The 21,309-nt window shown below is 39.6% G+C and overlaps 1 protein-coding gene and 1 long non-coding RNA gene across 6 annotated transcripts; both read right to left on the reverse strand.

The window, feature by feature from the left end:
- Window positions 1-3,355: 3,355 nt before the first annotated feature.
- LOC130927743 (uncharacterized) lies at window positions 3,356-10,023 on the reverse strand. 5 transcript variants are annotated; one of them, XR_009066507.1, is made up of 6 exons: window positions 8,694-10,023; window positions 7,515-8,581; window positions 7,109-7,221; window positions 4,809-6,680; window positions 4,616-4,726; window positions 3,356-4,542 (listed from the first exon to the last, which is right to left on the reverse strand). It is a non-coding gene; the product is annotated as an uncharacterized LOC130927743 (long non-coding RNA). The 5 variants fall into 5 exon arrangements; XR_009066506.1 differs by having other exon boundaries at window positions 4,809-7,678; window positions 8,465-8,581; XR_009066505.1 differs by having other exon boundaries at window positions 4,809-7,221.
- Window positions 10,024-13,753: 3,730 nt separating this feature from the next.
- On the reverse strand, window positions 13,754-21,150 carry irak3 (interleukin-1 receptor-associated kinase 3). The gene is made up of 12 exons (XM_057855744.1): window positions 18,594-21,150; window positions 18,027-18,224; window positions 17,891-17,955; window positions 17,767-17,809; window positions 17,542-17,690; window positions 16,317-16,381; window positions 16,118-16,232; window positions 15,939-16,057; window positions 15,656-15,854; window positions 15,138-15,200; window positions 14,750-14,914; window positions 13,754-14,682 (listed from the first exon to the last, which is right to left on the reverse strand). The coding sequence occupies exons 1-12, from the start codon at window positions 18,694-18,696 to the stop codon at window positions 14,329-14,331; spliced, it is 1,638 nt and encodes a 545-aa protein (XP_057711727.1). The 5' UTR covers window positions 18,697-21,150; the 3' UTR covers window positions 13,754-14,328.
- Window positions 21,151-21,309: the final 159 nt, after the last annotated feature.

The following is a 21,309-nucleotide window of genomic DNA, read 5'->3' on the forward strand; positions in this document are numbered from 1 at the left end:
GCTGCTGGAGGCAGCGAGAGCCCCCTTCCCAGGGCGCGAGCTGCTGGAGGCAGCGAGAGCCCCCTTCCCAGGGCGCGAGCTGCTGGAGGCAGCGAGAGCCCCCTTCCCAGGGCGCGAGCTGCTGGAGGCAGCGAGAGCCCCCTTCCCAGGGCGCGAGCTGCTGGAGGCAGCGAGAGCCCCCTTCCCAGGGCGCGAGCTGCTGGAGGCAGCGAGAGCCCCCTTCCCAGGGCGCGAGCTGCTGGAGGCAGCGAGAGCCCCCTTCCCAGGGCGCGAGCTGCTGGAGGCAGCGAGAGCCCCCTTCCCAGGGCGCGAGCTGCTGGAGGCAGCGAGAGCCCCCTTCCCAGGGCGCGAGCTGCTGGAGGCAGCGAGAGCCCCCTTCCCAGGGCGCGAGCTGCTGGAGGCAGCGAGAGCCCCCTTCCCAGGGCGCGAGCTGCTGGAGGCAGCGAGAGCCCCCTTCCCAGGGCGCGAGCTGCTGGAGGCAGCGAGAGCCCCCTTCCCAGGGCGCGAGCTGCTGGAGGCAGCGAGAGCCCCCTTCCCAGGGCGCGAGCTGCTGGAGGCAGCGAGAGCCCCCTTCCCAGGGCGCGAGCTGCTGGAGGCAGCGAGAGCCCCCTTCCCAGGGCGCGAGCTGCTGGAGGCAGCGAGAGCCCCCTTCCCAGGGCGCGAGCTGCTGGAGGCAGCGAGAGCCCCCTTCCCAGGGCGCGAGCTGCTGGAGGCAGCGAGAGCCCCCTTCCCAGGGCGCGAGCTGCTGGAGGCAGCGAGAGCCCCCTTCCCAGGGCGCGAGCTGCTGGAGGCAGCGAGAGCCCCCTTCCCAGGGCGCGAGCTGCTGGAGGCAGCGAGAGCCCCCTTCCCAGCGGCTTACAGGATTACCCCGGGGGGGGAAAAAAAAAAATAAAACCTTCAGATCTGAGGAGCAGTGAATACTGCTTTTATGTCTATGGTGCAAATACCACTAGAAAGAGACCCTGACTCAACTCAAACACTGATAACATACAGTATTTGAACCCACTCAAACTGGGTTCTAAGTCCACCATACTCCCACTCAACCATTCAGGTGGTGAACAGTATTGGGAATTGGTATTTGTCTCCAGCAGCTTATTGCAGTCCAGCTCGGTGTAAAAAAAGAAATAGATAAATAAATGATACCTCCAGTTCTGAAGAGCAGTGAATACTGTGTTTATTGTCCATGGTGCAAATGTCACTAAATTGAGACCCTGACTGGACTCAAACCCACTCAATCTGGACTGGAAGTCCACTACACTACCACTCAACCATCCAGCTGGTAGAGGTCAGTATTGGGAAATGGTATTTGTCCGCTGCAGTTTATTGCAGTACAGCTCAGAAAAAAACCACCTTCAGATATGAAGAGCAGTGAGTACTGCTTTTATGTCCATGGTGCAAATGTCACTAGATGGAGACCCTAACTGGAGTCAAACACAGTTAATCCAGTGTTTGAAGCCACTCAATTTGGTTTCTAAATCCACCACACTACCACTCAACCATCCAGCTGGTGGAAGTCAGTATTGGGAACTCGTATTGGTCCTCTTTCTCCCACTCAACTGGAAAAACATTAAACACATCAAGGATTTGAACCAACCCACTCTGGGTACCAGTCCATTGTACTACCCCTGGACTATGCACCGATTGGGATTAACAGCTCAGAGCTTCTTTCTGTTCACTGTTCAAACCACCAAATAGGCAAAAAAAAAAAAAAAAACACCTTTGCACTGATTGAGATGAGTATTTCAGTGGTCACTCGTTCTAAATGAAATTGGTATGGGTCAATAATATGATGGCATTGCCGTCTGTTGCAGCAAAACTATGCCAGATGTTTTCGCTAACTTGCATTTTATGGAGAGTCATTTTAAAATATTCTCTCAACTTCATTTAGCATCAAACTACAATAATATCGTAAAAGGTAAACCAGGGCAATATTTGCAAATCAGCTTTCCCATACATGTTTTTTCAAGCCCTTAACAGCCTTATACTTATGGATATTGTGCCAACCCATGCTGATAGGGCAACAGTTCACACATTTTCCATTGACACCAGTGCATTAAAAAATATTTTTTTTAAAATAGACCACTTTCATACTGTAAGGCAAGGCAAATTTATTTATATAGCACAATTCAACACAAGGCAATTCAAAGTGCTTTACATCACATGAAGACCATAAAAATCACATTTAAATCAACACAACGTAAAAACCAAGACAAATGATCGCATTTAATCACAGAATAAAAATAAATAAAAATAAAACAAAAATAAAAATAAAGCAAAAACTACTACTAATAATAATCATTGAAATCAGCAATGGAGATAAGCACAAGAGGAATAGAAGGCAGGTAGGTTGAAATATATAGACAGTTATGGATATGCAGTGCCAAACAAAAGCGTTTTTAGCCCTGATTTAAAGGAGCTAACAGTTTGAGCATACTTCAGACGTTCGGGTAACTTGTTCCAGAGGTAAGGAGCATAATAACTAAATGCTGCCTCACCCTGCTTGGTTCTTGTTCTTGGAACATGCAGAAGACCCGTTCCAGACGACCTTAGGGGTCTAGATGTCTCATAGGAATCTAACAAGTCTAGCATGTATTTTGGTCCAAGGCCATTAAGTGTTTTGTAGACGAGCAGTAGTATTTTATAGTCTATCCTTTGACTCACTGGAAGCCAGTGTAGCGATTTCAAAACCGGTGTAATGTGGTCCAGCTTCCTTGTATTTGTGAGGACTCTGGCTGCAGCATTCTGTACTAGCTGCAGCTTCCTGACTGATTTTTTTTATCAAGACCTGTAAATATACCGTTGCAGTAGTCCAATCTGCTGAAAATGAATGCATGCATAAGTTTTTCCATGTCTTGTTGAGTCAGAAGCCCCTTAATTCTGGTTATATTTTTTAGGTGGTAATAAGCGGATTTAGTGACGGACTTTAGATGGCTATCAAATTTTAGGTCTGAGTCAATAATTACGCCAAGGTTTCTGACTTGATTTGTTGCTGTGACATTGTGCTAAGTTGGCTGCTTATCTTTGACCTTTCCTTTTTTTGGCCCAAAAATGATCACCTCTGTCTTCTCCACATTTAACTGTAGTGTATAGTCATAGTTTATTGGCTCACATAACTCATTAACACAGCCATCATTGAGCACGGAAATTGAATAGTGGCCTAGCAATCTTGCATGAACAATACAGGGTTAGCAGGTATTATACATCAAGAGCCAAAAAAGGGGCATCAGTGCAAATGAATTTTTCACTTCCGTATATTGGTACCATACACGCAAGACTTGGAAGGGCTGCAAGCACCTCTGTTCAAACAAAATAATTGACATCAATAGACATCTGTGTGCATTACACCTTTATTCAGAGAAACTGGGTAACAGCTTTAGTTTCTATTTAGGTCTCAAGATATATTCAGAAGGCTTCCCGACTGCCATGGACAAGAAATTGACAAAGCAGATTTGTTGTAAAAGTCATGTTTTTACACAGACCAAACAGTTACTTATCATATTAACTATAAGGATGCTGCACTAAAAAGGTTAATGTGTGTGTTCAATCAATTAGCTGCCCTTGACAGCGCAAGACAACCAACTCCTTGACTGGGATGCCTGGCCAGCCACCTCCTGGTCAAAACAGCTTGGACATCGTTTGCTTTCAATTGCACGAAAAGTAATATTTCATGCCTGCCATGATGAAATTTCGCATCCTTGTCAATGGCAGTCAATGATTGATGACATGCTTAATGTACATTTAATAATGCAGTTAAACATTAGCAAACATGATGCTGGGAGTGAATGAAGCTTAACCGATTGGACATCCAGTACCATCAATGGCCCTCAAAGATGAGCAAATACGACCTTCCCATCTTAAATGAATTTGAATGCAACGTCAATTAACATTGAGGACCCTGAGGATAAAAAATGAATTAGATACACAACTAAATAAACAATTGGATGTTTCATTTAGAGCTCTTGTTCTAAAAAAGAAAAAAAAAAAAAAAAGAAAAATATATCTTTCCATTGCGATGTTTTCATTTAGTTGTGCATTTCGTCATTTTCCATTTCACTTTTATGTCATTGCGGCGCCATTGAGACATTGAATAAAAGTTGAAATAATGAGGAAAGTTGAAAACTATTGCCAGTCTTCAAATCCCCCCCAGCAAAATTTTTTAAAAAAAAAATCATTTTTAAACTATATTTACTAAATTTTGGGGGGAAGATTAAAAGATGTGGGCAACCATTTCAAAATGCGACAATATTGAAATATTCAAACACGAACATACCATTTAATTATTTAACATTGGTACTACTGGTCCTCCATAGTTAAAGGCTTTTTAAAAGCATGTTTAGCAGTTTTTTTTAATACCAAATATCGAAAGACTATTTTTTTTAATCACAGGAAGGCTTTTGAATACTCATCTTTGACAAATGACAACATTTACAATCACGATGTGGTCTCCCAAAATCTGATGACAAGCAGGTCGACTGCAGAGAATATCCACGTTGCAGGCTTTGCAAGATCACTACTGATCTTCATCTCAAAATATCATCAGTCCTATTCAAAGGAGAACGGATGTCAATAATTTATATACGTTGATTACTTTATCCAAGTACTAGCTCAACATTACGTGGATTGTTGCAGTGACTTCGCATACATCCGGAGGAAAGTTGGACCAATACGGCCGCTGTGCAGGTGCTTGCTTCCCCTGCTGGGACGTGCTCATTCTGTTCCAGGACTCCTGAAATACCACATGCATTATTAATAACTTGTTTGTGTATTGTTAGATTGGGATTGTTGTCAATGTTACAGTTATACTTAACTGGGTGAATTGTACTCCATTCCTTCGAAATGATTGTCCTGCATATAAAGAAATATTTGTTACTTTTGATTCATCATGTTTGGCTGTTCAATAAAACAAACATACATGCTATTTAAATTGTTAATCAAATCTGCAGTTGATGGCAAAAAACGTCCGATCCATTTCACCGGGAGGACTGGCCAGATCCCTGCCGGTTCAATTGGATCGCACTTACGTTTCTGTCAATGGCACTGAAACTGGATCGGTCACTATCAGGGGTCGCGTTAACCGGAAATTTTCCGTCGTTGACCGGTTTTTTTTAAAACGGTGACGGAAAAAACTGAAGTCCGTCAGTCATTTTGACAGGTTGCAATTCACACCCCAGACCACAGGGTGGCGAGTTAGCATATTAATTAGCTATTGTCTCTCTTAATGCATGACGTCGTTGGCTATTCTGTCAGAATATTGTAGCGTAACCGGGGTCTGGCGGTGGCACCGTGATTGACACATCAACGCGAGGTTCTTATTGGTGCACCCGGTGTGCCAGCGCGTCATCCAATTGATGGACAAGATTGCCGCCTGTGTATAGACCCCAATCACATGACGTCACAACTCCGGCCCCCTGACCGGAGCCGCCATATTGTGTGTCAGCCCGTCATGTTTATACATTACCGCTACGTACATGCCTCCTATTACGGCGTGTTTTTCTGCTCGTTAATATTAATAATCAAAATGGTGAAGGCGTGTGTGGCGGTTGGTTGCTGTAACAGAGAAGATAGACGGAGAGACTTGAAGTTCTACCGTATTCTGAGAGACGCGAAGATGAGAGCGAGATGGACTGCTGTAATTCGACAAGAAATCTGGGCACCAAACGATCACCACAGACTATGTAGTAGTCTTTTTATATCTGGTAAGATGCATTTAATATATATTTAGAAGATTTTGGGCTGACAACCACAATTAAGATCATTGTGTGACGTTGGTGATTGGGGGGTCTATATCGTTGCCTCCTTTTCTTTGGGGGCGGAGTTGTTGGCGGTAAGCAGAGTAAAAAGGGAGAAAAATACCACGACTTCCGTGTCTAATTTTTCGCCGCCAAGCAAGCGTTACAATATTAAAAATGAATGAAAACTAAATACTAATGAATATGTCATTATCATTTCAAAAATTTAAGTGACGGGTAAAAATAGACTGACCGGATTTTTATGACCCTGTCAGTCAAAATGACAGACAACGAAAATGTCTAGCGCAACCTCTGGTCACTATATAGACGTTTTGTACGTTTTTTTTTTTTTTTTAAAAAGAACTGAAAGCTTAACATTCCCTGGATTGCTGCAGTGTTGTCGTTGGAGATTGACGCTCGCTTCTGCTTGAGGCTTGGATGTGTTCAATCCATTTTTGGGCCAACACTCCTGGAAACACACGTCTTATTAACACTTATTAGTAAAATATACACAGTACTGTTAAAAGTCCTACTTATTCTAAGCTTTTGTAAAAAGTCTCCCACTGACGGCAAAAGAAGTCCGATCCATTTGACTGAGAGGGCTGGCCAGACCCCTCCCGGTTAAATTGGAGCAGACTTCTATTTTTGTCAATGGCATTTAAAATATCATTCACTTCAGACATCGTTTTGCATTTTTAATGGAATTAACACAATTTATATAGGAAAACAATCTGGGTAATTTAATGTAAAGATTGAGCCTTATTAAGCATTTACAGTACTAGTGCATTTCATTAGCTAAGTGATTATCTCTTCAAATGACAACTGAAAGCTAAACATTGCCTGATTGCTGCTGTGTCGTCGTGCTTTGCGTCATTGGAGACCGACGCTCGATTCTCCTGCTTGAGGCTGGCGCGGCATGGATGAGCTCAATCTGCTTTTGACCCAACATTCCTGGAACCACATATGAAACTAGTTACATTTTGCTATATTCATGCAATATATGCATTGTATTTTACACCTTATATACACAGGATACTAACACTTATTAGTTAAATATACATTTTGTTCCGTGTCAAAAGTATAAAAGTCCTAATCAGTAACATCTTTTGTAAAATCTGCAATTGACGGCAAAAGTTGCGCGATCCATTTTACCAAGAGGACTGGCCAGCCCCCTCCTGGTCAAAATGGATCGGAAGTCTGTTGTAGTCAATGGCACGGAAATTTTCTATTTTTTAAATTTAATTAACACGTGATTGTTTTACCCCAACCAATTGTAGGAAAACAAAAGCTGCTAATTTAATGCATAGATTAAGCAGTTGTAGTAATGCTATTACATTTCATTAGCTGAGAAATTTTAACATGACAACTGAAAGCTTTACATTCCCTGGATTGCTGCAGTGTTGTCGCACTTGGCGTCACTGGAGAGACGCTCACTTCTCTTGCTTGAGGCTGACAGCTCGGACATGTTCAATCTCCTCTTGGGCCAACAATCCTGTAAAAATACATTATGTCTTAGTAACACTTAATTGGTAAAATATACACTACCATCAAAAGTCCTACTTATTTTAAGCTTTTGTAAAAAATACCGCTGATGGCCAAAGTGCCAATCCATTTGACTGGGAGGGCTGGCCAGACCCCTCCCAGTTAAATTGGATCAGACTGCCATCTGTCAATGGCACTGAAACTGGATCGTTCACTATAAACATCGTTTTGCATTTTTTAAATGGAATTTTTAAAAGAAAACTGGCTACTTTAATGCATAGATTTAAACAGTTGCAACAGTACTTTTTATTAGCTTTGTGCTCCCCCGCCGCCTTTTAAATGACAACTGAAAAGGTAACATTCCCTGGATTACTGCAATGTCGTTGCACTCATTTGAGAGACGCCCTCTTGTCCTGCTTTAGGCTGGCGGCATTGGACGTACTCAATCTGTTCTTGAGCCAACACTCCTGGAACCACAGATGAATTGGTTATATTTTGCCATATCCATGCAATACATACATTGTATTTTACAACTTATGTACACACTCAGGATACTAACACTTAATTGGTTAAACATACAAGTTATTATAATTATTTTGCAAAATCTGACGTTGACAGAAGACATCCTATTCATTTTACCAAGAGGACTGGCCAGCCCCCTCCTGGTTAAAATGGATCGGAAGTGTCGCCGTCAATGGCACTCAAACAGGACCGTTTCACTATATAAATTTTGAATTTTTTAAATGCAATTAACACGTAATCCCGCACTCACTTTTCTTTCATTGCGGCACCATTGATAGAGACAATGAATAAGTTGAAATAAAGACAAAAGTTGAAATATTGCCCCCTAAAAATCGCCTGTTTTTTCACCCCTGGGAAACAAAAAACACATTTTAAAATATTTACAAAATCATTTTGGGGGAAGATGAAGACAAGGGCAACCATTTTAAGATTTGACCATACTGAAATAAAATATTCTAACATGAACCTGATATTTATTTCACTTTTATACCAGTAGGTGGATGGCGAGAGTGTAAAGTGCTTTAAGGGCCTTGAAAGGTGGAAAAGCGCTATATAAGTATAACACCATTTATTTAACACTCCACTACTGGTCCTCCATAGTTAAAGGCTTTAAAAGCATCTTCAGCAGTTCTATTTTTTATACCACATATGGAAAGACTAATTTTTACTTTTTTTTTTAAAAATAAATTCGGGATTTTGAATACTCATCTTTGACAAATGGCAACAATTACAATCAGGCTGTGCTCTTGGTGACTTCTGGTCTCCCAACATCTGATGACACAGGTCAACTCCAGAGAATATCCACTTTGCAAGGTCGCTGCCGATCTTCATCTCAAATATCACCCGTCCTATCGAAAGAACAGATGTCAGTTACCAATTGATATACATTGATCAAACTAAAAGCTCAACATTTCCTCGATTGCTGCCGTGACATCATGCCCGACATTGTTGGAGACTTACGCAGTGACGTTCGCTTCTACTTGAGGCTGGCGGCATTGGATGTACTCAAATCTGTTCTTGAGCCAACACTCCTGGAACCACAGATGAATTGGTTATATTTTGCCATATTCATGCAATACATACATTGTATTTTACAACTTATGTACATACTCAGGATACTAACACTTAATTGGTTAAACATACATTTTGTATTGTCAAAAGTCCTAATTATTTTGTAAAATCTGCCATTGACAGAAGACATCCTATTCATTTAACCAGGAGGACTGGCCAGACCCCTCCTGGTTGAAATGGATCGGAAGTCTGTCGCTGTCAATGGCACTGAAACGGGACTGTTCACTATATAACTTTTGAATTTTTTAATGCAATTAACACGTAATCCCACTCACTTTTGTTTCATTGCGGCACCATTGATCGAGACAATGAATAAATTGAAATAATGACAAAAGTTGAACTATTGCCTCCTAAAAATCGACTGTTTTTCCCCCCTGGGAAACAAACAAACAAAAAACATTTAAAAATATTTACTAAATCATTTTTGGGGAAGATGAAAACAAGGGCAACCATTCTAAGATTTGACTATACTTAAATATAAAGTATTCTAACATGAAACTGATTTATTTTACTTTTATTTATTAACACTGCACTACTGGTCCTCCATCGTTAATCAAATGCTTTAAAAGCATCTTCAGCAGTTCTATTTTTTATACCACAATTGGAAAGACATTTTTACATTTTTTTTTTTTTTTTTAAAATAAAGTAGGGCTTTTAAATACTCATCTTTGACAAATGGCATCAATTACAATCAGGCTGTGCTCTCGGTGACTTCTGGTCTCCATCTGATGACACTCAGGTCGACTGCAGAGAATATCCACGTTGCAAGGTCACTGCTGATCTTCATCTCCAAATATCACCTGTCCTATCCAAAGAACAGATTTCAGTTACCAATTGATACACGTTGATCAAACTACAAGCTCGACATATCCTGGATTGCTGCAGTGACATCCTCGACATCGTTGGAGACCGACGCGGTGACGCTTGCTTCTACTTGAGGCTGGCGGCTTGGACGTGCTTAATCTGCTCGAGGCTCTTGCGCCAACACTCCTGGAACTACAAATGAATCCAGTTATATTTTGCCATATTCATGCAATATATACATTGTATTTTACAATTTATGTATATACTCTGGATACTAACACTTGTTAATTGGTTAAATATACACTCAACAGTAAAAAATCCCTACAAAGCTTTTGTAAAATCTGCCATTGACGGCAAAAGTAGTCCGATCCATTTGACCGGGAGGACTGGCCAGAAACCCTCCTGGTTAAAACTGATCAGATTTCTTTCTCCGTCAATGGCACTGAACGGGACCGTTCACAATATACACCATTTTATAATGCAATTCAATCAACAGCCCCCCACCCACCCACCCCAAACAATTCTAAGAAAACAGCATGGATTAAGCAGTATTAGGCAAGTGCTGTAGTACTAGTACATTTCATTAGCCTTGTGATTTTTGTCTTAAATGACAACTGAAAGCTGAACATTCGCTGATTGCTGCAGTGTTGTTGCGCTTGGCGTCATTGTAGACTGACGCTCACTTCTCCTGCTTGAGGCTTTCATGCTCAATCTGCTCTTGGGCCAACACTCCTGGAAGCACATGCATTTTTAATACTTATTGACGTGTTAAAAAAAATACTTTGTCACTGTCAACATTACAAAATCCCTACAAAGAGCTTTAGTAAAATCTGCCGTTGACGGCAAAAGTAGTCAGATCCATTTGACCGGGAGGACTGGCCAGAAACCCTCCTGGTTAAAAGTGATCAGATGTCTTTCTCCGTCAATGGCACTGAACGGGACCGTTCACAATATACACCATTTTATAATGCAATTCAATTATTTTTTCCCCCCCAACCAATTCTAAGAAAAAGCATGGATTAAACAGTATTAAGCAAGTGCTGTAGTACTAGTACATTTCATTAGCCTTGTGATTTTTGTATTAAATGACAACTGAAAGCTGAACATTCCCTGGATTGCTGCAGTGTTGCTGCGCTTGGCATCATTGTAGACAGACGCTCGCTTCTCCTGCTTGAGGCTTACATGCTCAATCTGCTCTTCGGCCAACACTCCTGGAAACACATTCATTATTATTATCATGCATTTTTAATACTTATTGATGTGTTTAAAAAAATACACTGTCACTGTCAACATTACAAAATCCCTACAAAGAGCTTTTGTAAAATCTAGATTTCAGTAAAAGACGTCCCATCCATTTGACCAGGAGGACTGGCCAGAAACCCTCCTGGTTAAAACTGATCGGGCGTCTTTGTCAATGGCACGGAAACAGGACCGTTCACTATATACATCGTTTTATAATGCAGTTAACATGTTATTTCCCCTCAACCAATTGTAAAAAAACAAAGCTAATTTAATGCATAGATTATGCAGTAGTACTAGTACATTTCATTAGCCTTCTAAATGACAACTGAAATCTTAACATTCCCTGGATTGCTGCAGTGTCGTCGCTCTCCGTCGTTGGAGACAGGCGCTCACTTCCCTTGCTTGAGGCTGTCAGCTTGGACGTGCTCAATCTGCTCTTGAGCCAACAATCCTGGAAACATGCATTATCATACCTTATTAATACTTGTTAATGTGTCAAATATACATCGTTCTTTTGCTGTCAACGGTACAAAGTCCCTACTCAGAGCTTTTGTAAAACCTGCCATTGACAGCAAAATACATCCCATCAATTTGACCGGAGGACTGGCCAGAAACCCTCCTGGTTAAAACTGATCAGATGTCTTTCCCCGTCAATGGCACTGAACGGGATCGGTCACTATACATATTTTGCATTCCCCCAGGCAATTAACTCGTTAAATGCTTCTTCGCTTTAATATAAGAACATGCGGACAAAAAAAAAAAAAAAAAAAAACTTGATTAGTTGGTTTACCTGCTGTCAAATGGCACTCTGATCAGACGCAGCGTCCATCCTGTTATGGGAGTTAAATTCGCGCACCTAACATTGATTCCATGTTAAATTTGTACCTCATTCAGTTAAACGAGTGCATTTGTGGTCCTCGAATGAATGTTTTTAAGATAGCCCTCGCTCGCAAGACGTCGAGGCTGCAGTCCTGCACAGTTTTTATTTTTTTAAAGCACGCTGGTGAGCTTTTACCACGCTAAAATCGTAAATTGGCGTCAAACAGAAATGAAAAAAAACTGCAATCAGAAGGTTAAAGAATAATTGTGAAGACTTACTTTGTGCCAAAGTGTGGAGCTCAATAATCGGGAGGCGACGGGACGCTGGCAGCTGATTTGAAAAGAAGGACTGGCTAATTACTTGCAGCTTATATACGTTTCCGTTAATTACGTCACCGTTAATCATAATATTAAAAAAAAAACAAAAAAAAAACGGCCAGATATAGAATATGACCTCCAATCTCTGACTGGCAGCCCAATCAAGTGGATGCTTTTATCATTCTGCTATGAATGATGATGTTATTTTTATTTTACATGTCTAGCATGCACAAAAAAGCAATACAGTATAGAGAAAAAAAAAAAATCAGGAAAACAAAAACAAACTTAAAATGACTAGAAATAACTTTATCGTTAGTAGATCATTAAATTTGGAAATATATTAATATTGATAACAAATATTGATTCAATATCTTACAAGGCAAGAGGACGTTCGTCAGGAATTAAAACCTGGTTTTCAAGCTAAAATGTTTGGTTATTTAGTACGAAGTTGGTATGTTTTCATTCGTTTATGCGATAATTTACATTCATTTTTACAACACCGTTCAGTTACGAGGTTCAATAGCGAGTGCATGATGTAATTACCCATGAGACCCACAGGAGGGTAGTGAAGAGGCGCTAGTAAGCTAAACGCTTACCCATGTGGGGGAGTGTTTGATTAGATATCTTCTGAGGCAAGATGACATTAAGAGGTATCATGAATTAAATGTTTTTATGCTACAACGACATCTTATACTCGGACAAAATTTAGTGCGTTATTTTTTAACTAGTTTTCACTTTTTAATTTGTGGATTTGCTTTCATTTCATTCACTGTAATATTACAAGGTTCAATAGCGAGTTTGGCCTGTAATTACTCATAGTGGCCACAGGAGGGCAGTTAAGAGGGCACTAGTAAGCTAAATGCTTTCCCAATGTGTTTGATAAGATATCTTTCAAGGCGAGATGACAATCAGTTGCGTCGTCGTTTTGAATGAATTAAACGTGGTAGTTAAAATTAAATGTCGTCTTATAAATTTAGTACGTAGTTGGTGTTTTCATTCGTTTATGCGATTGTTTACTTTCATTTTACATCACCGTCATGTTACAAGGTTCAATAGCGAGTGTTCAATAGCGAGTGTATCATGTAACACCCATATTGACCACAGGAGGGCAGTGAAGCGGGCACTAGTAAACAATGCTTTCCTCATGGAGGGGATTGACTAGATATCTTCTAAGGCGAGATGGCTGTAATTTGTGTCGTTGTTCGTCATGAATTGAACGTCATTTTAAAGTTAAAATGACTTATTCAAGAAATATGTAGTGCGTAGTTGGTGACTTTTTTCACCGTTTTAATTTGATGATTTACTTTCATTTTACATCACTGTAAGATTACAAGGTTTAATAGCGAGTGTGGCGTATTTACCCATGGTGGTCACAGGAATGCAGTAAAGAGAGCGCTAGTAAGCTAAATGCGTTCTCATGGGGGGAAAAAAACAGTGGTTGATTAGATATCTTCTAAGGCGAGTTGGCTTTAAGCGGTGTTGTCGTTCGTAAATTAAACGGTGTTTTCAAGCTGAAATGTCTTGTTATATTCAGATAAATTTAGAACGTAATTGGTATGTTTTAATTTGTTTATGCGATGATTTACTTTTATTGTACATCACCGTGATGTTACTAGGCTAAATGCTTTCCCATGGGGGTAAAAAGTGGTTGATTAGATATCTTCTAAGGCGAGATGGCGTTTAGTGGCGTTGTCGTTTATCATGAATTAAACATCATTTTTCAAGCTAAAACGTCTTGTTATATTCAGGAAAAATGTAGTGCGTAGTTGGTCACTTTGCTTACTTTTATTTGATTATTTACTTTCATTTTACATCACTGTAATAGAAGGTTCAATACCAAGTGTAGCATGTAATAACCAATAATAGCCACAAGAGAGCAGTAAAGAGCACGCCAAATGTTGACGGTGCTGCTGGTTGATTAGAAATCTTTTAAGAAGGCGAGATGGCTTAAATGGAGTCGGCGTTTGTTACGAATTCAAACGTTTTCAAGCTAAATTGTCATGTTCATATTCAGATTAAATGTAGTATGTAGTTGGTATGTGTTTTCATTCCTTTGTGCGATTATTTACTTTCATTTTACATAACCGTAGTGACATTTATTGGCATGAAAAATACAAACAACTATATAAAATTAAGTCAGACTTTTTTTTTTTTTAACTATAGTTAGTGTATTTAACCTATACAGCTGTGGGGGGCACTTCTTCAAAAAAAGGGGGTCCATCATATTACATACTTGTAAGCAAAAAAAAAAATTAAATAGGTTGAAATAATTTTTGCAGCTGACAGTTTCAAAAAAGGCTTCTCATTTCCTGCATAGAACATATAGAATAAAAGAATGCAGTTACTCTGCTAACTGTGGGCAAGTGCTGCTAAAACCATTGGCCCTGCAGTCTTCACAGGCCAGACCTCCCGTTTCAGCTTGGCAGCTGCACTGTACGGGCCAGCTTTTGTATGGCGGGTCTCTTCCTTTGGCCTCGGTGACGCGTAAGTACGTCACCTCGGACTGACTGCATTCGCAAGGCCTAGCTTGCGTCGCCGACGAGCCGGAGAAGCCGCACTGTTCGTCGTCCTCCACGGCGACGCTGTGCAACGATGTACCCTGGACTTGAATAGGGACGCCATCATCTAGGCTGTGAGGGCGGTCCAAGGACGAGCAGCTGGGCGGTGGAAGTAGCTGACTCAATGCTTGAAGAACCTAAAAAATGAGAAGAACGTAATTGTGAGATGCTCATGTATTTTACCAATGAACATTGAACACTTACACCGTCCATGCTGGGTCTGCAGCGGTGGCTCGCGACACATTGTAAGGAAAGATTCAGTAGACTGCGGGCCCAAGATGTTGGCCAAAGACCAGCTGACGTGTCCACAAACTGCAGACAAGAGTCGACGCTTCCGCTCTTTTCTGCTTCCGAGCAAAGCAAATCTCTCTGTTAAAAAATGTTGACATCGCTTACATGTATGTACTTCAGCCATAATTCATTTGAGATGTATTTTACTTAAGTTGAATAAACCAATGAAGAGATTGTAAGAAAGGAACACAAATATCATTATTTGCAGATTTGAAAAAGCAATGCAAATCTAAACCAACGTACTGCTTCATAGGAAGTGCAAAGCCACATTGTTCCCGTTTCAGTCGGAGTTTTCACTCACCAGCAGCATGTGTTTGGGCAACTCCTCTACGACTTTGCGTCCTGTCACCGTTTCCATGACAACCTGAAGGCATACATTATTGCTCAAATGTAAAGGGTGTAATCACTTGTGTGACTATACAAACTTTCTGACAAAAATGAAGGCAGCTGCTGTATGTAAACTTTCCATTCTCAACCAAAAACCCTTTAATTTAAAGCCGCTTTACTCAAAGTGTATCGAGAACGTCGAGAACAAAGACTTTTAGCAGCATCATTTCCTGCAGTCTCTTGCTTTCAAAAATACAAAAAGAAAACATACAAACATGAAACTAATAAAAGAGGAAGTTCATGCTGGGCTGGGCAGGTCAGTGGACAGTGGATCGAATGTGATATTGTATTGATGTACTCTGGGGGGGGGGCGATAAAAAGGAAGTGAAGTTGACATTTGATAGAAGACCTAAAATACCATTTTTGAATCTGTATGTATTTATGAGAAGAAAAAAAAACTAAGCTGTAATTTATGTTGACAATTTACGTCACCATCCCGAAGCTGAAAACATCCAAGCCGGCCGAGAGTTTGCCATTCCGCAGGTACTCTACGGGGAGGTACCCCGGGTTGCCGTAGACATTGGTGTCCAGGGTGATGGTGTGATGACGGTTCACCGAATGAGGCCGGAGTTGCGCCAAACTAAAATCGGACAGTTTGGGTTGCAAGGAGTCGTCCAGGAGAACGTTCGAACTGGGCACAAAAGAAGAATTCCAAACATACGGTGGAAAATTGATAAGAACTGAGTAGTCTTTTTTTGTCCAAACCATTTTGTACCTGGAGAGATTCCCACAGATGACCGCGCTTGGTTCAGATGTATGGAGGTGATGTAAGGCCTTCGCAACCCCCTTTAAGATGTTGACGCGTTCTTGCCATGACAAAGGTGGAACACTGTTCTATAGAGATATTCATTTCATTTTCCTGAATTAAACCAGAAAAAAAATGAAATAATCTACCTCCCGGTGGAGTCTGTGGAAGAGCGATCCCTTGGGCAAGTAAGGATAGACCAGACAGTAACACCTTTCATCAGAAAAGCAGCCCAAACACTCTATGATGTTTGGATGTTGGCATCTGTAACACAGAGTCACAATTCTTAATTTTGACAAAAGGCCAGATCCCAAGAAATTGCTTTTAGCAATTACAGGAGGCACGTACAATCTGTGAATTTCCACTTCTTTTCGGAAAACATCCCACAGTCTCTTCCAAGAGACATTATCCACCTGCAGAGATCAAGGCATTTATCTAGACTGCAATTGACATATGGTTGCCCAAAATAAGAACAGGATTTTCACTTCTGCTAACTGGATGTTTTGCATGTGTTTTGTGAATGGAATTATTTCTGGATGATATTATTTTGGAGGGGATAGTAAGTCGCTCTAGGCGTTTACCATGGCAGCATTTCATATAAACAGTATATATATATGTATGGCGAGAACACCCAGGTGACTTGAAGTTCTGCTCTGAGACCCCCAATTTGGCCAAACTCAAAATTGTCCTATATGCATGCATGATACACCATCGGAAAGCTTAAAATCTCAATTTTCTGGGGGAAGAAACATTTTGAACAGGAGGGCATTTAAATTTAAAAAAAAAAAAAAAAAAAAGTAAAACAGCGAAACTCTATCTGGAGGTGAGAGCGTGAGAGAGCATAATTAAAGACGCCATGATTTTAACGAGATATTATAGCATAATATGAAAGCAGAAATCGCAGACATCGAGGAGTGGTCAAGATTTTCTTTTTCATGTATTTACCGTTTTCAACGTTTTTCCCCCCATTTTTCTTTTTTTGGATCGATTATTTATTATCTAAAATATTGGGGAAAATGTGACGGGAACAAAAAAAAATCGGTCAAGCAATAGTTATGAGGTAGATACTGTATCCGTGACCTTTTTACAGACACCATTTTTTTCATTGTGACGTCATTTGTTTATAAGTTTAAAATATGCGTGTGAATAAAATTTGAAAGTCGTTTAAAAACAAACAAACAAAAAAAAACCAACAACAACAACTAAATAATAGATATCAATTAATGATTCGAAGCTAAAAATGACAGACATTTTGATGAATAATAAATACAATCACTGAGCTTCTTTTTATGGCTGGGTTGAAACAAAAGTGGTTAAGCGATGTCTGTAAATGGGGATTTCCAGAGTAAAACGGACAAATTAAAAATAGTTTGGGGGCTTAATCCGCCATAAATCTGTCATTGCAGCATAAGGACGTATTGTTCTATCAAACACAACAGTTCTTTTGGCTGAAAATACAGCAGTATATTTTAAAGAGGGGTGCAAGAGCAAAAACTGCTTTTTCACACTTGTCTGTGTTTTCTGCCGTATACGTATATAAGACAATCATGTTTTAATGATGTTTCCCAATCACCTGTTTGAAAAGCTTGACTGCAAACTTCACGCCCTCGATGTGAGCCAGATAGATGTCAGAGAAGCAGCCCTCTGAAATTCTCATTTCGTTGTGAAAATCCCTGGTTCCCTCTTGGATGTTCTGCAAACTGATCAGCGGCCACGGTTTACCTGGAGAAAACACAATGCTCACTATGACCAATTCCAAGTGCGTGAATCAATGCTTTGAGGTCATTTATTCCCTCACCAGAACTTTCATGACGATGACTCGTCTCAAATTTGATGGACTCCTATAGATTAAGAAAAAAAAAAAAAAAAAAAATTCTCTTCAGTTTCAGTGGTTGTATTATTACGGGAAAATGGATTCCTACCTTTGTATTAGCTGTTGACACCAGTTCTGTTGGTTCACATTCATTTATAAGAGGCAAGTATGTCCCTGGAATTCAGAAAATAATTCATTAAACACAGGAAACTTTAATAACTGTCTTTAAGTATCGCTGAAAGTACCTTGGACTGCATGACATTGATCCTGAAAGAGTTGCATAGCCCTAAAGTGCCCCATGTCCTGCAACACTTTAAGGAGGTCCCGCACTTGGGAATTCTGCTGGGCCCAAGACCATAGCAGCTCCCTGGTGGGACTGCGACCACCTGCCTCCATGCGCTCATACACGCGAACCTCTGTGAAGCTAGGGAGGATTCGAGCGGCTGTCAAAAAAACGACAAACAAGAACACATGTCAACGATAGTCCCACAAATATTCATCATTTGCCTAGTGATTTTCTATACCACTTATCCTCACTAGTTTTTCAAGTGTCTGTTCAATAGTTAATAATATCACAAGGGGAAAGTTACATAGTGTCGTTTTATTAATACATTTCCCCAAATCGAAACGAGAAGTAACCACCAAGGATGCTTTGTTATTTATAATGTACCCATTACTACTAAAACCCCCACTATCTGTCACTTATTTTAATTATATGAGAGGGGGGGAAAGGCGCAATCATTTTTTGTTTTTGTTTTAATAAGATCCACGTGTATTCGACTTCAACACATAATGTATTCATAAACACTCACCTAATCCACGCCATCCATAACGGTGACATCCAGTGTCCATGATTTCGCAAAACCTATCAATGAACAACGACGAGACATCGTAGAGGAACGTGTGGGGGTCCATCTCAGACTGATTACAAACGCGATTGACACGATAAAAAAAAAAAAAAAAAAACGTTGTGTATGATGAAAGTGTGGAAACTCCCCACGGTGCTCAGACGCCCACCGGTGAAAAGTCATGCAGTCAATCACTCTTTTACGGAAATCCGGCTTTCCGTTGTAGAGAGCACAGTAAGTCCCCGTTGTGGCCACAAGACGGCGATAAAGTTCCATTTTTGCAAATAAAACGCCTTCAGCAAAAACAATGTAAAATACTGTACAAACCAAGGGCGTAGGTTTGGTCTCAACATCGGTAGGGACGATATAACAGCACGAGCACTTTTTGCTGCGGACGGGACATTCATAATGATCAATGCAAAATAAATCTATTGATTTATACCAACTTTTATGTGTATTGGTTCAGCCTACACTGTTCAATTGAGACCTTTGTTTTCAAAAACTACTAAAGAAACATTTTGAAAACTTCCAGAATAAATGTGAATTTTATTAGCAAATTTAAATTACAATATTTGAACATTAACTATATTACCAGACACAAACAATACAAACTTGTTAATAATCTCTTAACCAACCAGGAATGCAAAAAAACAATCATTTGTCTTAAGACCACTCAACATTGTCTAAATAAAAATAAATAAATATAAGTGACAAACTTCTTAGTCAGGGAATAACAAAAATAAATAAAAATGGAGCCATCCTTCTGGTAAAACACTACTGGTTATCCAAAAGCACAGCCAAACTCAACAACAACAAAAATGAAAGCTCATGTGGGCTGCTTCAAAAATTGGGGAGAAGGAGGTAAACCTCAGTTCACTACATTTCTCACAGTTTAATTAACGTTAACAGTAGAAGACTTGTATAGGAGGACACTTCTCTCTAAGCAGCTTCCGACTAGAGTTTTGCAGGTTAGCAAATTCACAGTTTACTGTTATGCTAACTCTGATGCAGGTCGGACTTTCAGTTGCAAAATTAGTGGTGTGTTCCCCACCTCCACAACATTTATGTACAGAAAAAATGTCCGGATTTTGACAGCAAATTTAAATTGCATTATTTGAACGTAACTTGAATTATACTCGTATTAACATACAAAATAAATAAATGCTTGCTATTCATCTCTGAACGATTCAGGAATTAAAACAAAATAAACATTTGTCTTAAGACCACTCAACATTGTCTAAGTAAAAAAATTAAATACAGCTCAAAAAACTTGTCAGGGAATAACAAAAAGAGGGCTGTCAAAATTATCGTGTTAATGGGCGGTAAATAATTTTAAAAAATTAATCACGTTAAAATATTTGACGCAATTAACGCACATGCCCCGCTCAAACAGATTAAAATGACAGCACAGTGCAATGCCAACTTGTTACTTGTGTTTTTTGGAGTTTTGCTGCCCTCCGTTGGCGCTTGGGTGCGACTGATTTTATGGGCTTAAGCACCCATGAGCATTGTGTAATTATTGACATCAACAATGGCGGACTAATAGTTTATTTTTTGATTCAAAATTTTACAAATTTTATAAAACGAAAACATTAAGAGTGGTTGTAATATAAAATTTCTGTAACTTGTACTAACATTTATCTTTTAAGAACGTGTTTTTGGCGAAGCAAAGCAAATGACCGTCTAAGGTGCTAATCACATGATCTATTCGAAAAATAATTTTGAGCCATTATAAAAATTTTTGTTTTTGTTCATTTCATTCATTTTTGTTGTTTTATAGCTTTACAACTTTTATAGACGATATGTTACTGGAAAATTCTTCATCTTAAAATCATATATAGGAACGTCAATTACATGCAATGACACTTTTCGGCCACTTTAAAATCTGCTTATGTGTACAAATATTGTGTTTCAAACATAGCAATTCTAAACACATCAACCATTGTTTTAATATAACATATATGATTTTTTTTTTTTTTTTTTTTTACGAGTGCCTTTAGATGTGGTTAAAGTACATTAATACCAACGTTTCGATACACTCTGATTGTTCTTGCATCATTCAAAAAAGACATTAGGAAACAAATTACATGAATGATGTGTGTTTATTTATACAGCACGCATATACAGCTATTTACAAAACGTGGATGAGAAATATATGTAGATATTTAACTCAAAACAATCCTGATTTAAAAAATATATATATATTGTTTTCACTTCAACATTTTCGGCAATGGAGCAACATTTTGTAGCGTAAACATTTGTTCAAAGTTTTTCCTGAGTTAAGATTGTTTTTTTCCCTCTACCATTTACTGGAAAAATAACATTTGAAGTCCTATTAACTCCGAGTGATCACTTAGTTGTTACTCCACATTCCATTTTCTTTTGTTCATCGTTCTCATCGACAAAACCTGTCTAGGCAGGATCCCACGTCACTTGTCTTGTTCTGCTCAATTTCGTCAGGGAGCTAAACTGTCCGTAAAAAACATAGAACTTGGCTTCTTCATCTCAAGATGGAGCAGACACTATGACAAAGAAAGGATACAAAAAATGATCAAGTATTTGAATTAACAATTCCATACATAATGTTGAAAAGGAAACCAAAACATACCTAAAACAAAGGTGTGGGAAAATGTTACATATCCGGTTCTGCGAGAGAAGACAATTTGGCTTTAAACCACAA

This window comes from Corythoichthys intestinalis, chromosome 13 (assembly GCF_030265065.1).
Source record: "Corythoichthys intestinalis isolate RoL2023-P3 chromosome 13, ASM3026506v1, whole genome shotgun sequence".
Taxonomy (NCBI): Eukaryota; Metazoa; Chordata; class Actinopteri; order Syngnathiformes; family Syngnathidae; genus Corythoichthys; species Corythoichthys intestinalis.

What these genes read in the sequence shown, in the direction of transcription:
- irak3 (XM_057855744.1), bottom strand. Translation starts at nt 18,696, where the DNA reads ATGGACCCCCACACGTTCCTCTACGATGTCTCGTCGTTGTTCATTGAT. An exon ending in CAGTCAAGCTTTTCAAACAG is followed by an intron (nt 16,382 to 17,541) that starts GTGATTGGGAAA and finishes TGATCTCTGCAG; the next exon opens with GTGGATAATGTCTCTTGGAA. An exon ending in TCCACAGACTCCACCGGGAG is followed by an intron (nt 16,058 to 16,117) that starts GTAGATTATTTC and finishes ATATCTCTATAG; the next exon opens with AACAGTGTTCCACCTTTGTC.